The sequence below is a fragment of the Microcaecilia unicolor genome, chromosome 1 (genome assembly GCF_901765095.1).
Source record: "Microcaecilia unicolor chromosome 1, aMicUni1.1, whole genome shotgun sequence".
NCBI classification, from domain to species: Eukaryota; Metazoa; Chordata; class Amphibia; order Gymnophiona; family Siphonopidae; genus Microcaecilia; species Microcaecilia unicolor.
In genome coordinates this window covers 720,056,076-720,074,454 of record NC_044031.1, presented here as the reverse complement: position 1 = coordinate 720,074,454, position 18,379 = coordinate 720,056,076, and the positions used below count along the sequence as shown (strand labels likewise).

The 18,379-nt window shown below is 43.4% G+C and overlaps 1 protein-coding gene across 2 annotated transcripts in view; it reads right to left on the bottom strand.

The window, feature by feature from the left end:
• The window catches only part of GALK2 (galactokinase 2), a 209,304-nt gene that overhangs the window by 109,478 nt on the left and 81,447 nt on the right, over positions 1-18,379 (bottom strand). For both annotated transcript variants that reach the window (XM_030189569.1, XM_030189568.1), the window contains exon 5: positions 4,861-5,007. In XM_030189569.1, the coding sequence (XP_030045429.1) occupies positions 4,861-5,007 (147 nt within the window). The remainder of the gene's footprint in view (positions 1-4,860; positions 5,008-18,379) is intronic.

Genomic DNA, 18,379 nt, shown 5'->3' with positions numbered 1-18,379 from the left:
TGGGCATGTCCAACAGAGTTTTTTTAATCAAAGCAGCAGTTTTTTCCAAAAACCTTTTCTGTTAACTGTTAGCAGTGTAGTTAATGAAGAGAAAAGTTAACTGAATGGCAGATTACATAATGTATTTATTTATTTATTTGCTGTATTTGTATCCCACATTTTCCCACCTCTTTGCAGGCTCAATGTGGCTTACATTACGCCATAATGGAGATCGCCATTTCCGGAATGAGAAGTACAGAATATTATTACATTTAAAGTACAGAAAATAAAAGCTATAATGCAATCAGCTACTCCTTTCCAGGTGGTGCTAACTGAAGAGCACTTCAGTTATGCATGTAAGTGGGAGACACACCTATGTCCCATCTATGCTTCGCCTCTGTTTATGCCCCTCTTGCTACATTAAGCAGGTATTTGCAGAATAGCACCTGAGTACCCTGCTACAGGTGCGTAGCCACGGGTGGGCCTGGATGGGCCCAGGCCCACCCACTTTTGCTACAGGCCCGCCCCGCCCGCGACAGCCCCCTGCACTGACCTGAAGCGTGTTCTCCCTCCAATCCAGCACCGGCGATCATAGCCAGCCTTCTACCATGTCCAGCAGGAAGTTGCAGAGTAGGCGGGACGCGCCTGAGAAGAAGCTCCGACAACGCGCGCTGGACGTGGTAGAAGGCTGGCTATGATCGCCGATGCTGGATTGGAGGGAGAACGCGCTTCAGGTCAGTGCAGGGGGTTGTCACGGGCGGGGCGGTCGCGGGTGGACACAAAATGTGGTGGTGGCGGCGGGTGGGGGGTGGACGGTGGAGAGGAAAGAGGTCTGTGCCCACCCAGTCCACCTCCAGGCCCACCCAAAAATTAATCGCTGGCTACGCTACTGCCCTGCTAGCACTTACCCGAGTCTGCATGTAAGTGACAGTATTCGAATCATTTACATGTGTAACATGCATGTAAATGAGGGCCTTTATGTGGTACATAAACAGTATTGGAACAAATTTGACCAATTCAATGCATGAAAATCAGCCTTTACTTCTTCAAGGTACATCATGCTTTCGTCTGTTAAAAACAGAAATGTGCTTACTGCGGCCAAATACCAGAAAAAAAAATCCAAAGTCCCCTCCCATCCCTCTTATTGCAGCCTAAGGGCTGTGATGAATAAAGGATCTTATTCCAAGCCAACCTCTGTTGTTCTCTATCCTTCAGCACTCCCAAAGCCATAAAAACTGAAGGCAGTGCTCAAGTGACCTTCTGGCCAGATTAAAACAATCATGTAAAAGTTCAGGATGCCCTCTAGTTTCATCGCCCAGGGCACCAGCAGTACACAATGTGCTAGTTGGGCAACACACCATTTTCCAGTGTGTATACCACCTCTATCCAGGAAACATTTGCCAGCCCCAAGGAGGGCTTAAAGTGGCACAAGACCTAAACAATCACAACAAAAGAAACCTGGTACACACAGGTACAAAAGGCAGAGGGTCAAAACCAGCCCAAGATATGGTGAGTAGAGGATCATTTTGCAAGTCCTTTGTCCTATATAGCAGCCACTACCATTTGCATGTGCAGGTATTCTGCAGACCAGTAAAGAGCTGCTGATTCCTGTGGGAGTCCGTAAGAAATCTGTGGGTACACCCAGAAAAAAACAGTGCTGCCTCTGGATGCCTACACGTGCCCACAGTCTGACTGCCAGGGAGAATCTGCAGCTCTAACTGCCTGCACTGTCTGTAGGGAAAGTTGTACTGTGCCTTGCAAGAAATCTTAGTATAACTCAGTGGTTCCCAAACTGGGTTCTTTGAACTCTCTTCAGGGGTTCCTCACGAAATCAGATTATAGAATCTATTTGTATGAACAAGTATATGCTTACATAAATTGAGGGTTCCTCGGAATATGAAAAAATGTTTTAGGGGTTCTGTCACAATAAAATGATTGGGAATTACTGGAATATCTGTTAATAGGGCACTCAAGTAGCTTAGGACAATTTTATGAGAAAGGAACAAAACTCTTTACAGATATTTTGGGGCCAAATAGTGCCATGATCAGAAGATATGGACAGGGCTATAGTGAGCTATGTGGGGATGGTGCAGCTGCAGAGATTGCAAGGGAGATGAGAGCACCAAAACTGCACCATGTCCATTGCCATCCCTGCTTGGCTGCGACACAGTGGGTGGGGTGGGAGTACTAGAAGGCATGTGGCACAGGGCACATTTCTGGCTTGGGACTCCACTGGATGTGGAAGGAGTTCTGCTGCTCAGAACTGCTTATCTATAACTTGCTTTTTCCCTTTTTGTTTGCTATGATCAGAAAGAAAGCTATTCGAAGTAATTAAATCATGAGAGGATTGTAAAAAATTACAAGAGGACCTTACGAGACTGGGAGACTGGGCGTCTAAATGGCAGGTGACGTTTAATGTGAGCAAGTGCAAAGTGATGCATGTGGGAAAGAGGACCCCAAATTACAGCTACGTCATGCAAGGTTCCACATTAGGAGTCACCGACCAAGAAAGGGATCTAGGTGTCATCGTTGATAATACGTTGAAACCTTCCGCTCAGTGTGCTGCAGCAGCTAAGAAAACAACTAGAATGTTAGGTATCATTAGAAAGGAAAGGAAAACAAAAATGAGGATGTTATAATGCCTTTGTATCGCTCCATGGTGCAACCACACCTCAAATACTGTGTTCAATTCTGGTCGCCACATCTCAAAAAAGATATAGTGGAATTAGAAAAGGTGCAGAGAAGAGCGATGAAAATGATAAAAGGGATGGGACGACTTCCCTATGAGGAAAAGCTAAAGCGGCTGGGGCTCTTCAGCTTGGAGAAAAGATGGCTGACGGGAGATATGATAGAGGTCTATAAAATAATGAGTGGAGTACAACGGGTAGACGTGAAGCATCTGTTTACGCTTTCCAAAAATACAAGGACTGGGGGCATGCGATGAAGCTACAAAGTAGTAAATTTAAAACGAATCAGTGAAACTTTTTCTTCACTCAACATGTAATTCAACTCTGGAATTCGTTGCCAGAAAATGTGGTAAAGGCAGTTAGCTTAGCAGAGTTTTAAAAAGGTTTGGACGGTTTCCTAAAGGAAAAGTTCTCATTATTAAATTAGACTTGGGGAAAATATTTCTGGATAAGCAGCATAAAATGTTTTGTACTTTTTTGGGGATCTTGCAGGTGTAATAAAAAGGATTTTAGAGATTGCTTTTTGATTCTATCTGCCTTGACTAACAAGTGCACTTGGGGTCTGTATTGTTGATTAGAAGTAATTCTGTTTAAAAATGATTGTTTAACTTTGATTGTGTGAAAATAAGTTGGAATGTAGAAGATAAGATACAGTTCTCATTAATTTGGTATGTGAAGAGGAGGATGGTGCTTATTTTCGAAGTTCAGACTGGCCACCTGGACTTGGAAACATGTGACCACATTCCCACAGTACCTATTCTCAAGCATTCTGTAATTTTCCTTGGCTCTGAAAATAAGCTTTGGCTTAATAAAAAGGGGGGGCTTGTTGCGGCAGTGCTTTGAGGCTCATCTGTGGGTGGATGCATCGTGCAGAAAAGACTTGTTCCTGGTCATAAGGAGACTTCGGGCTTTCGCTGCAACGGGCCTCCCGGCTGATGAGAAAAGGGCCTGAAATTCCTGACCAGTGATGTTGTATGTATAGTGTATTATTGCTTCTTTTCCTGGTCTAAGATCTCTTAGCATTGCTTAGATGTAGAGACCAGTTATGTAATGATTGTTTATAGATAGGTATTATTTCTTTTTAGTTATATAGCTAATCATTGTGTGTATATAGATTAATCATTGTATATATCTTAATCATTGTAGATGTTAGCACCTCTAATAAAAGGTCTCATTTACCTAATACAAATCCAAAACAATCCACAGTAATTATTGAGTAGTCTGTGTCAGTGAAGCAGGCTGTAAATCCACAGCAGTACACTGGATTGGCCACTGTTGAAAACAGGATGCTGGGTTTGATGGACCTTTGGTCTGTCCCAGTATGGCAATACTTATGTACTTATACAAAGTAAACTGTTAGCCTTATCCTGATGAAGGCATGGCATTAATTCAAGGGCTGATGGATGCCTATGTTATCATTGTCCAAAAAATAAAAAAATAGTCAATCCCAATATAAAGAAAGTATATAGATGTCTAGAGAATAATACAATCCTGTGGCACTTAATATCTTCATTGAAAAAGGGACCAAAGGAGAGTTCAGTATAGGCTTTTCCCACAGCCGACTGGGTAAATGTAAGATCAAGACATGCTAGGGAGGTAAAATTCCATGACGAAATCAAGGACTGCTTTATGGAGTAGCTGGTACAACAGGAGAAGGAAATATTCTAGACCTAGTCCTTAGTGGAGCGCATTATCTGGTGCAGGAGGTAATGGTGCTGGGCCACTTGATAACAGTGATCATAATATGATCAGATTTGATATCGGGCTTGGAGTAAGTCCACACAGGAAATCCAATACGTTAGCGTTTAACTTTCAAAAAAGAGACTATGACAAAATGAGAAGAAAAGTGTAAAAAAAAACTTATAGGAGCAGCTGCAAAGGTCAAAAATTTACAAGAAGTGTGGATGCTGTTCAAAAATACTATCCTATGTCTGAGCAACTCCCTGCTTTGATTCATCAGTCCCCTTCTCAAGCCATGTTTGAGAGCTTCCTCAAAAGCCTACCTTTTATGATTCAACTTTTAAATCATAAACTTTATGCATAACCACGTTTAATGTAATAAAATGGCCTACCGCCTCTTTGTCATCTTCTCTTATATCTTGATCATAAGCTCAACAGAACAGGGATCCTTCTACGTATCTGCACAACACTACAGAAACAATTATTAAGAATTCTAGGAGTAGAAGTACCTTACCTTTGAAAGGGTCAGTCCATTCACATTGAGTCCCACCAGTCCTGCACAGCACACCAGAGCACTGGAGCTGGAGAGACCAGCACTTGGTGGGATAGTCCCTTCCACCAGGCAATTCATTCCATGCGGGCCACTGAGGCTAAACCTTTCCTACAAAGAACACAGACCGTGAAAGCCATAATCTTGTCTTAATGCACATGGAGTATTTGAATCTTAACAGGCTTTTTTTAAATCTCTTATTTCATTTGATATACCACTATTATAAGGCAATATCTGAGCAGTTTACAATTAAAAAAAACAGCAATAGGGTTTAATGCAATGTAAGGGGAACATGGTGAGGGGGCCCAGATCACATACATACATACTAAAAATCTTTTAACACTAAAATAAATTGTTAATCTAAGACACAGAAAGAAAGGAAGGACAGCTGCAATGTGCCCACCACCAGTGCTAGTCCAAAAAGGACATAATCTATAACATAAGGGATGAGTGAATCAGAATTAAAGGCCAGTTGAAAATAAGCTTTTATAGTTATGTTGAATTTTTTTGAAAACACAGTCTCTTCATGTATATACTGAGGCAAACTGTTCCAGAGAGTGGAAACCACTACACTAGGGGTAGGCAACTCCGGTCCTCGAGAGTCGCAGGCAGGTCAGGTTTTCAGGCTACCCACAATGAATATGCAGGAGATAGATTTGCATACCATGGAGGCAGTGCCTGCGGCTCTCGAGGACCGGAGTTGCCTACCCCTGCACTACACTAATACAAGACTGTCGGATACAGTCTAAGGTGCCCTTTTACTAAACCACATTAAGTGCTACTGCATGCTTAACATGGGAAAAAATGCCTAAAGCAGGATGCATTAAAGTATCCTGTGTTAGTTTTGGCAATAGTGTGTGGTAATCGTGAACTATTTTTATTTTAGGCGGGGCCTGTGTCATGAACACAGAATGGCTGTGAAAGCATTAACCAGTTAGCGCACTGACATTACCACTCGCTCATAGGCGCCGACTCCGTGGGTGCTCGAGCACTCCCAATATTTTCTAGCCTGCCGTCACCCAACCAGAACAAGCCATTGGAAGTTCCGTTTCCAACCCCTGCCCGCTCTCTTCTCCCTCAACAGTCCTGCATCCTCGCCTTCCTGCCGCCCAGAATTTAAAACTGATTTGCTGGATATGAATGGAGGAGAGGGCAGGGGAAGAGAGACTTGCTGGACATGGATCGATGGAGGGGAGGGCAGGGGAGAGAGAAGAAATTGTTGGACATGGATGGGAGGGGAGAGAGAAGAAATCGCTGGACATGGAGGGGAGGGCAGGGGAGAGAGGAGAATTGTTGGATATGGATGGAAGAGAGGGCAGGGAAAGGAAAGTTGATGGACATGGATGGATGGAGGAGAGGGTAGGGGAGAGAGGAGAATTGCTGTACATAGATGGAGGGAAGGGCAGGAGAAATGCTGGACATGTATGGAGGAGAGGGAAGAGAGGAAGGAGATGCACATAGATGGAGGGAAGGAGATGCACGTGGATGGAGAGCAAGGGAGAAAGGAGAAATGCAGGACTGGACATGGAGTGGAGGAAAGACAGAGGAAGTAGATGCACATGGAGGGGAGAGGAGAAATGCTGGGCATGGATGGAGGGGAGGGAAGACAGAGGAGGAGATGCACATGGATGGAGGGGAGAGAGGAGAAATGCTGGACATGGATGGAGGGGAGGGAAGATAGAGGAAGTGAGATGAACATGGATGGAGGGGCAGAGAGAGAGGAGAAATGCTGGACACGGATGGAGGGGTAAATTCTGGACATGGATAGAGGAGAGGGAAGAGAGAGGAAGGAGATGCATATGGATGGAGGGGAGGAAAGAAAGAAGAAGGAGATGCATACTGACTGAAATGAGAGAATGGGAAAAGAAGAGAAAAACTACATATGGATGGAGAAAATAGACGCTGGATGGAAAGGGGGAAGAGAGGGGGCAGACGCTGGATGGAAAGGGGAAGACGGGGGTAGATGCTGGATGGAAAGGGGGGAGAAGATCGAGGAAAGAAGAAACAAGAGACTGAGACCAACACAAGTGGAGGAGTGGCCTAGTGGTTAGGGTGGTGGACTCTGGTCCTGGGGAACTGAGTTCAATTCCCACTTCAGGCACAGGCAGACTCCATTGCCCCAGGTATAAATAAGTACCTGTATATAATATGTAAGCCACATTGAGCCTGCCATGAGTGGGAAAGCACAGGGTACAAATGAAACAAAATAAAAACAGTAAATGGCCAGACAACAAAGGTAGGAAAAATGAATTTTTATTTTTAGTTTAGTATAAAGTAGTGTGGTAGCTGTGTTAATAAATACAGAAAATGGAAATAAGGTAATATCTTTATTGGACTAATTTTAATACATTTTTTACTAATGTTTGGAGACCAAACCCTCCTTTCCCATGTCAGAACAGAATACCGTAACAGCAGTATACTGTCCTGACCTGAGGAAAGAGGTTTTGCCTCTGAAAGCTAATTGAAAAATGATATTATCATATTATCATATTTTCCATTTTTTTTTTGTTTTATTTGTATTTGTTAAGCTACAGTATAGTGATTGAAATATGTCAGTTTTTGAAATTTGTATCTCCTTATATTTGCACAGTACAGGGGGACTGAGGGGCGGGACTGTTCAGGGAAGAAGTCTTGGTGCAGTTTGCAGGCAGCCTTTGAGTGGCACTGCCACTGCCCAGGTGAAGACTGCAGCAGACAGGATGTTAAGGTACCGGGGGGGGGGGGGGGGGGGGGGGGGGGGGGAATGCACCACCTGTAAAAAAAAAAAAAAAAATTCAGCACCCCCATTCATTTTGAAAATTTAGCTCCCATGCACTCGCTAACTGGTTTATGCGGGCTTAGTGTGGGAGCCCTTATTGCCTCCTAAACAGGAGGAGGCAAGTGTTCCTTCATTATCTTTTTCAGTTGCCAAGCACTAATGCTAACATTAGCACACAACCTGGAAAACAAAATTGAATAACAATTTTAAGGCCATGGTAGAAATGGCGTTAGTCTGCAGAAATATCCTGCATTACCACACACTAAGGGAACTTTCTACCGTGTAAAGGGGCCCCTAAATAATTATTAAATGTGTCAGTATGTAGAGATGATTCAGGGAAGAAGAGCAAAGGGTACTTAAATATGTAAAAAAACAACCTATTTCAAAAAGGCCAGAAACGCAGTATAAAAAGCCTGGTGTACAGTAATCAGAATTTTAAATGGAATACATCATTGAATTGGAAGGCAATGTTCTTTCATGAGTAATTGAGTAACTGTCATTTCTCGGCATTATAAAGAAGTCTCACCAAAGTGTTTTGAATTAGTTGTAATCTTCAAAGTTGTGCATTCTTGAGACCCTGATATAAAGAGTTACAATAACCTAGTCACAATATGACAAGAGAATGAAGGAGAAAATGTAACATTTTTTTAAAATCCAGCGTTAAAGGATGGCCCGGTGCTTGGGCTTCTGACACAACGGAGGGCCCTTCTTCACATGTCAAGCACCTTCTTCTGCTGGTCCCATGAAAAGTATCATGAATTTACCTGCCCACGATGGCAGAATAGAAAGGCTGAAGATGGAAAAAACTGTCTGGGATAAGGAGTAACACCTTACAAGTAGTCACACTCTACGACTAGCAAGTGGGAAATAGCTTCATCATCAGCTACTTTACTAAATTAAGAGGCCTTTTTCCTAAGGCATGGTAAACAGTTACAGCATAAATTAGCATGCAGTAATCATTAGTGTGCTGGGATGACAGCATAAGCATACATACCACTGTAACTTACTACATGCTGTCACTGCTGCAAATGCCCTTACAGCCTCCTACATGGAAGGTGGTAAGGGCATCCATGCTATCTGTCAAAATACTTATCACACAGTAAAGATGTTTTCTATGCGGTAACCAGATGGGAGGATTCTTGGAATGCCCCTAACAGTTACCACACAGGCTTTGCACTTAAGAGATAAATTCAGGAAATGACACCAGAATTTAGGTGCCAAAATGATGCAAGCTATTCCCCAGAATCTATGTATGGCGACTAAAGTTGCGCACGTGAATCAGCGCACATAGCCGATTTGTGCGCGCAATTTAATTGATTAATGAGCCAGTCAGCGGCAATAATTGGCTGCTAACAACCAATTATTGGCGTTAATTGGCCTTTATTTATTGAGATTTGCTATACCGCTGTTAACTAACTTGCAGATCACAGTGATGTACGATGTTAACAGCAATCCATGCAAAATCAGAAAGGAAAGGTAGCATTCAAACTGAGGAGGTAGATCCACAAAACAGAGGAGGGAGGTAACACAAATAGGTAAGGGTAAAAAGGTAAAAGAGGAGTAAACCAAAACCTAGGTTGAATCAAAAGCCTGATTGAAAAGCCACATTTTCAAAGTAATTTTAAACTTTTTAAAAGATAGCTCAGCTTGGATGGAAAGGGGCATAGAGCTCCAGTGAAAAGGGGAGTGGAATCTTACCTTGCGTTTCTAGGTCATGGAAGGTAAAGATGATAATCATTAAGAGAGTGCAGAAGCTGGGCTGGAGTACGTGGAATGGTAAGGTTTGAGAGATAGGAAGGCCGATTCTAAAAGCCTTAAAAGTTAAAAGAAGAACCTTGTAGATGATCCGCTTATAAATGGGAAACCAGTGGTGTTTAATGAATAACGGGAAGACATGATCACAGTGGCGTACCTAGGGTAGTTGACACCCGGGGCCGGTCATTTTTTAACACCCCCCCCCCCCCCCAAATCCAGTACTAGGCATGCCGAGAATACAAAACACTCAGGACCTATAGAGCAATTCTACCATACCATAAGCAGTCATTTCTACGAGTCACACAAGGAAAAGGAAAGCATCTTAAACACTACAATGAGCACTAGAACATCAATTCACCTATTGTAAAATGAAACCAGACAGAATAGTACAGATCGTAGATCCTGCACAGTCAATGCCAACTGAAAGCCATGTCTTTTTCACAAACACAGATACACCCTAATCCACTATAGAATAAGTAATCATAAACTTTCTATTTAGACAAAAATTAAACTGAACCCCCAATGCCAGACTCTGCATACAATGCAACACCACAGAAACTGTCCCCTAGTACTGTGCAAAATATAAAGACAGCAGATGTAAATTTGAAAAAACTAACAAGTACCAATCACCACTTTACAAATTAACAAATAGAAATAAACAAATATAGAAAGTAAAATAATACCATTTTATTGGACTAATACATTTAGCTTTCAGAGGCCAAAACCTCCGTCCTCGGGTCAGTACAGTATAGTGCTGTTACAGTATCCTATCCTGACCTGAGGAAGGGGGTTTTGTTCTCCGAAAGTTAGTCAAAATGTATTAAAATTAGTCCAATAAAAAGATTACCTTATTTACATGTTCTATTATAAACATTTAACATATCTACAATACTTTATCCTAAAGCAAAAAAATAAAAAAATATATTTTATTTACAGTTTGTTGTCTCTGGTTTCTGCTTTCCTCATCTTCTTTTCACCGTCTTCCTTCCATCCAGCATCTGTCTTCACTCTCTCTCTCTCTCTCTGCTATCCAGTGTCAGCCCTCTCTGCCGTCCCTTCCATCCACTGCCTGCCCTTTCTCTCTGCCCCTTCAATCCACCATTTGCCCTCCCTCTCCCATCCATCCAGGGTCTGCCCTCCCTCTCGCTCCCCCTTCCATCTAGGATCTGTCCCCTCTCTCTCTCTGCCCCTTTTTTCAGCCCCCAGTTCCAGCCCCCTTCTCCCCTCTGAACACCCCCACCCCAGTCCCCTTCTCCCCTCCCCTTCTCCTGTCTGAGACCCCCACCACAGTCCCCTTCTCCCCTCCCCTGTCTGAGACCCCCACCACAGTCCCCTTCTCTCCTCTGAACACCCCCACCCCAGTCCCCTTCTCCCCTCTGAGATCCCCACCCCAGTGCCCTTCTCCCCTCCCCTGTCTGAGATCCCCACCCCCGTCCCCTTCTCCCCTCTGAATACCCCCACCCCAGTCCCCTTCTCCCCTGTCTGAGATCCCCACCCCAGTCCCCTTCTCCCCTCCCCTTTTCCCCTCTGAATACCCCCACCCCAGTCCCCTTCTCCCCTGTCTGAGATCCCCACCCCAGTCCCCTTCTCCCCTCTGAACACCCCCACCCCAGTCCCTTTCGCCCCTCTCCTTCCCCACCGGCTAAGCAGCGTCGCAGGCAGCGCATCGTGCCCTGCTTGTAAAAAAAATAAATAAAATCTCCTTCCTTCTCCTCGTCTTGACGTCTTGACGTCGACTCGGGCCTTCCAATCAACCTGTTCCGGGGCAGAGGGAGGGAGCTGCAGCGAACGAGAGAATTTAGCATAGCGATTCGAAGTCGCAGCTGACAGGCGCACGCCGCGGCACCCCCCAGCGGCATGTACCCGGGGTGGACCACCCCCACCGCACCCCCCTTTGTAAGCCACTGGTAGGAACAGTAATAGTAACGAGACACTGACTCTGACATTGAGAAAGGAGTTCCTATGCAGAAGAAATGGTTGAAAGCAGAACTGTTCCAATGTCCAAGCCAAATAAAGGAACTTTCAAATGTATGTCACAATGCATGCAAAAACAGTCACACCTAGGTCCAGTTTTGATGAAAGGAATTATCACTATCCAGCTTATTTTCGAAAGAGATCGCCGGCCAGCTTCCGACACAAATCGGGAGATGGCCAGCCATCTCCTGAAGCCGGCCAAATCGGTACAATCGAAAGCCGATTTTGGCCGGCTCCAACAGCTTTCCGTCGCTGGGACGGCCAAAGTTCCCGGGGGCGTGTCGGAAGGGTAGCGAAGGCGGGACAGGGGCGTGCCGGGGTGTGCTTAACAGATGGGCGCCCTCGGCCAATAATGGAAAAAGAAGGGCGTCCCTGGCGAGAATTTGGTCCACTTTATTTGGTCCCTTTTTTTAGGTCCAAGTCCCAAAAAAGTGCCCTAACTGACCAGATGACCACTGGTGGGAATCAGGGATCACCTCCCCTGAGTCCCCCAGTGGTCACTAACCCCCTCTCACCCTCAAAAAAACAACTTTATAAACTTTTTTTTCCAGCCTCTATGCCAGCCTCAAATGTCATACTCAGGTCCATCGCAGCAGTATACAAGTCCCTGGAGCAGTTTTAGTGGGTGCAGTGGACTTCAGGCAGGCGGACCCAGGCCCCCCCCCCCCCACCTGTTACACTTGTGGTGGAAAATGGGATCCCTTCAAAACCCACCCGAAACCCACTGTACCCACATGTAGGTGCCCCCCTTCACCCCTTAGGAATATGGTAGTGGTGTATAGTTGTGGGGAGTGGGTTTTGGGGGGGGGTTGGGGGGCTCAGCACCCAAGGTAAGGGAGCTATGCACCTGGGAGCTATTTTTTTTAATTTTTAGCAGTGCCCCCTAGGGTGCCCGGTTGGTGTCCTGGCATGTTAGGGGGACCAGTGCACTACAACTGCTGGCTCCTCCCACGACCAAATGCCTTGGATTTGGCTGGGTTTGAGATCGCCGGCCTCGGTTTCCATTATCGGCGAAAACCGATGCTGGCCATCTCAAACCCGGCCATCTCTGACATTTGGCCGGCCCCAACCGTATTATCGAAACGAAAGATGGACGCCCATCTCGTTCGAAAATATGGTCAGCCCCGCCCCTTTGCGGCGCCATCCTCGGAGATGGGCGCCCTTAGAGATGGGCGTCCCCAGTCGAAAATGCCCCTCCACGCAAATCAATATTGTTACTTTTTTGCAGCAGCAGTTTCAGAAATCCATCTAATAGAAGTAACAAGGCAACCTCACACAATATGCAACACCTATTATACGGCACAGGTTAGGATATTCCAATCCCTCTGTGCAAAAGGTGTTCATGGCTTGGCCAGGTAGCAAGCATGTTCCTTGATGTACCAGTAGGGGGCAGTTCCTCTCAAAGAGTGTGTGTATGGCAGCAGACTTCTCATGATGACAGACTGGGGAAACCAGCTCTCTGAAGAGCAAGTTCAGCTCCAGGGAAAATTTTGACACCTAAAACCTGAATGGGCCTCTTTGCTTGCAGGCTTGACTGCATCATGGCATGTGCATTATTACACTTTTCTGCATTTTTACCAGTGGGCTGTGAATAACTTCTCAATGAGAGAGTGAATTTAAATAAACACATGTGAATTCTTAATGAAGCTGAATTTCCTTAAGCCGAGTGCTACCGGTTCATCCAAAGCTTCCACCTGTGAAGACACCTTCAGAGATTAAGCTCTCTTCTTCTGCATGCGATAGTTTTTAAAAAATAAGAGAGTTGGGACCTTATTGCGAATGTCTATCTTTGCTAGTGAGCTGCACCACACAAGAGGAGGAGTGGCCTAGTGGTTAGGGTGGTGGACTTTGGTCCTGAGGAACTGAGTTCAATTCCCACTTCAGGCACAGGCAGCTCCTTGTGACTCTGGCCAAGTCATTAACCCTCCATTGCCCCATGTAAGCCGCATTGAGCCTGCCATGAGTGGGAAAGCGCGGGGTACAAATGTAACAAAAAAAAAAAAAAAGAGGTAGAGAGATATAGAGAAGAAATAAAGCAGAAAGAACCTGCATCCACTTCTACATCTGCAGGATTACTTTTAACCAATTCTGAATCTTGGTGACAGGTGCTCCACGGCAGATAAAATGTTCCCAGTTTCACTGGTGCATTCACACACATGCACAACATACTTGAGGTGTGGCAAAGCACTCAAAAAAGTTTTCACTATCATCCATTAGTTTTCAAGTGCAAACTATAGCTAAAATTTCCTTTACAAGTGATAGAAAATATTAAATAGAGACGATAATGTTTCCAGAGCTCTTTCTTGAATAACATCAGACAAGCTTGTTTAAGCAAAAAAAAAAAAAAAAAAAAAAAAAGACGGCTGAGGACATATTTAACCAGAAACTGATCCACAGGGTTAGTCTTGAATGGAAATCAGACTTACAAACTTATCACGCAATGTTTAAATAAAAAATGTACTCTAGTTTCAGACATGAAAATGGACTCTGCCAAGTTCTGCAACGGCTGTATCCCACAAGGATAACATGTTCAATTTAATATAAACAGATTATCCCCCTGGACCCTCTCAGTACTTGTGTTTGAATATTTTCAAACAGTCTGTAGTAGTTAAAGATATTTGCTGCCAACACTGTAATGTACGGACCTGCTTTACGCATTAACTGTCGTGCAAAAGGTCTTCTTAGTTAAAAGTGAAGCTCAGAACCAGACTTAAAGAGTCAGCAGAGCTGTGTAGGACATTTTGCCCTTAATACTAGAAAGCTGCACTGCTCTTCGAAGCCCCAGAATTCACAAAGGAATGCTAACAAATATACTTTAGGTTGGTGTTTGATTGAGCAATCAGAGAGACAAAAAAAAATGTTAAAACGGCATGGAAGCCCACTCCTACGAGGTCTCAAATGACAGGACTTCTTGCACAAGACTCTCCAAGTAAGTGTCAGATGCTACATTATTTAGACTGAGGGAAATGAAAAAGGCATCAGTACAAACTCTTGAAACAAACATTACCTCCTTGTGCAGATCATGATGGCATAAAAAGCTTAAAACTAGTAGCACCCGGACTGGCCACATGTTCCCTGCCAGCATCTGCTGCCAACCACCATTTCTTTATTTATGCATTTTAAATCAGAATGTTAATTAGCAAATTTAAAAAGGATTAGCAGTAGCCTATGCAAATAAATGCTTTACACATCCCTGGACAAATAAAGCATTGATGTGCAGCTGAATTATAAAGCTAAGGGACCCACTACAACAGTTCTACACCGACTACCCAGGCACTGCAAAATATTTTACCCTTCAGTGGAAAGGAGCCGCATGGAACAGTGGGACCCAAAGAGGTGCCGTTATGGATGGATTTGGACTTTAGTTACTCGCCTTTCTAAACCTGAGTGCAACACAAGTTATATTCAATCTAAGTTAGTATTTTAAGGGGTCCCTTTACTAAGTGCGTTAGGCGCTAATGCATGCTCAATGCGGCTTAAAATGGCACACTTCGGGATGCACTCAGGTGTCCGTGGTAATTGCCAAATTAGCATGTGCACACACTAAAAATAGGGTGGGTTTTGAAGGGGAAATGGAAAAGGACAGAAGACAGATGATCCTGCGTTAATCAGTTAATGCGGCTGCATTGCCGTGCACTAACTGGTTGGCACAAGAATACCGTATAAGCCCTTACTGCCTGCAAAACAGACGGTGTCTTTCTCTTTCGAAAATAAGCTGGATTGTGTTGTCATCGCAAGTAGTATACCATGCCATACTTTGTATTGTTGTTCGAATATTTTTACTGCTCTAATTGCCTCCTGCTCATGTTTGATCTATTCTTACTGTACAACGCCTTGAGTGAATTCCTTCAAAAAGGCGGTAAATAAATCCTAATAAATAAATAAATAAATACAGACAATACGTGCAACCAAATGATAAAGGGGATGGAACTCCTCTCATATGAGGAAAGGGTAAAGAGGTTAGGGCTCTTCAGCTTGGAAAAGAGACAGCTAAGGAGGGATATGATTGAGATCTATAACATCTCTATACATCTATAACATCTATACATCTATAACATATAACTATCTCTAATCGATCAGATACCGCATACAATTCAAGATTCTCCTCCTTACGTACAAATGCACCCGGTCTGCAGCTCCTCACTACCTCTCCTCCCTCATCTCCCCCTATGTTCCCACCCGTAACCTCCGCTCACAGGAGAAATCCCTCCTCTCAGTTCCCTTCTCCACCACTGCCAACTCCAGGCTCCGCTCATTCTGCCTTGCCTCACCCTTTGCCTGGAACAATCTTTCTCAACCCCTACGCCAAGCCCCCTCCCTACCCATTTTCAAATCTCTGCTTAAAACTCACCTCTTCAATGCTGCTTTCGGCACCTAACCTTTTGTGAATTATAGTATTCCCTATCAGACGGACTCTGTACTTGTTTTTAGATTGTACACCTGTCTTTTAGATTGTCTTTTAGATTATAAGCTCCTTAAGCAGGGACTGTCCTTCTAAGTTAAATTGTACAGCACTGCGTAACCCTGGTAGCGCTTTAGAAATGTCAAGTAGTAGTAGTAGTAAAAGTGAATCGACTAGGGGACGCTCAATGAAGTTACATGGAAATACTTTTCAAACAAATAGGAGGAAATATTTTTTCACTCAAAGAATAGGTTAAGCTCTGGAACTTATTGCCGGACAATGTGGTAACAGCAGTTAGCCTATATGGATTTCAAAAAGGTTTGGACAAGTTCCTGGAGGAAAAGTCCATACTCTGAAATTGAGATAGACATGGGGAAGCCACTGCTTGCTCTGGGATTGGTAACATGGAATCTTGATACTATTTGCGATTCGGACAGGTATGTGTGACCTGGATTGGCCACTGTTGGAAACAAGATACTGGGCTAAATGGACCATTGGTCTGTCCCAGTATGACTATTTTTATGTTCCTATGTCAGAGGATATTGATTTGATCAACACGTGATTAAGTGTCATTAAACATGTGGTAATCTAAACATGGGGTGGCGTGCAAAATGTCATTAGTGTGAGCTTATACAGTGACATTTTTAATGAAAAACAAATTGTGGTTGAAATAATTTGCCAGTAGATGAAGTATTCCAACCAAAAAGAGTAATAATGTTCAGTAATCCAACATGTAAACAACTATGGAAATGGTACATAATTCAATGGAACATTCATTTAAATGTATCACTCAATCATCCTGTATTAACATTACCACATGAAGAAATAACATTACAAACTAGACATGGATCAACTAGATAATGCAATTAAACAAGCCTTATCACTCTGACTCAGTTTCATAATAAAGAAGGTGGAAGAATGAATCCAGTAAACCAATTACGCAAATGGTTTAATAACATTAAATTGCAATGAAGAAGTGTGTTCAAACTACAAAACATGGGATCGATTCGATAAAGTGTGTATTTATATGTTAAATGAACATGAGAGTTTGCAATTTATAGTTTATATAAAATTAACATAACATATAATATTGAATTGCCTCAAACTGTTTAAGGCAATATATTTTCAGTGCCAAGTGGTCTAGCACTTCTTTCATCGGATCACTCTTATTTTTTGTATGCTATAGCCTATAATATAGCGCTTAATCAAAATAACTCAAAACGTGAACTTCTCTTAACGTTCTCTCCAAGGTGCACCGTGTTGCTTGACTTGCTGCTTCACTCTTGTCCACCACTATCTCTAACTGAATTTGGTTTCCCCTGGAAATGCGATAATGCCGACACAGCCCATTCACTTTGAATGTACTGTGTTGGCACTGCCGCACGGCTTTGTAAATAGGAGGGATATTTTTTATATGGATATTAGGGTAACAAAGAGATTATTACATAACAGGCTTATATAAAACACAAACTAATGCAATAGGTAACACGATTAAGCAGATTGCCCAACTGAGCCATAACTCTCTGTAAAACAATTGATTGTACAACTAATTTACGCCTCCTTGTGAAACATCTTCAAGTTTCTGATAGAGAGGTGTGGTAGCCGTGTTAGTCCACTTTTAAAGGTAATCAACAGAAATAAAATAAAACATGGAAAAGAAAATAAGATGATACCTTTTTTACTGGATATAACTTAATACATTTCTTGATTAGCTTTCGAATGCCAAAACAAATTTCACAGGACCCCACGGTCATTCACAAAGGAAACATATTCAACATTAAGGAATCTTTCACGTGCTCATCTTCCAATGTGGTATATATCATTCAGTGTAAAAAATGCAACAAAGGCTGCTACCTTGGAGAAACAAGTCAGATGCTAAAGAAGAGATTTAATTTACATAGACACCATAAGAAAAATGCCAGTACTAATAAAGATGTCACACCTGTGGGGCAGCACTTTACAAAACCAGAACACTGTACCAGTGATTTCATGGTAAGAATCCTGAAAGGGAACTTTAAAACAATACAGGAACGTAAGACCTTTGAAGTCAGAATGAGTAAATATTTTGACACCCACCAGACAGGACTTAACAAAGATCTGGGTTTTCTAGCCCATTATCCTATATAATAAAACGCACCTCCAACATTCTGAAGCTGACTGCATGGCTGAGGCATTCCTGCTCTCTGTATCCATCTCCTGAATTGACATCACATACTTCCGGGTTCGTCACAAGCAGAAGTGTCCAACCACACGAGGTTTCTCGGCTTCAGAATGTTGGAGGTGCATTCTATTAAATAGGATTGGTCAGTTCGTTGAAGCACAGCCAGAGCTCAGCGTCCTGCACATTAACGCTCAGACACCAGAGTGAGGGGGGGGGGGGGCCTGACACCAGAGAGGGGAGGTATCTCTGTCACACACACACTCTCTCTCTCACACACACTGTCTCTCTCTCACAGTCAATGTTTTTCTCTCTCTCACTCTCACACACTCTATGTCTCACACTGTATCACATTCACTCTCTATGTGTCACACAGTCACTCACACACTCTCTTGGTCTCATACACTCAGTCTCACAGAGAGTCTGTGTCTCACAC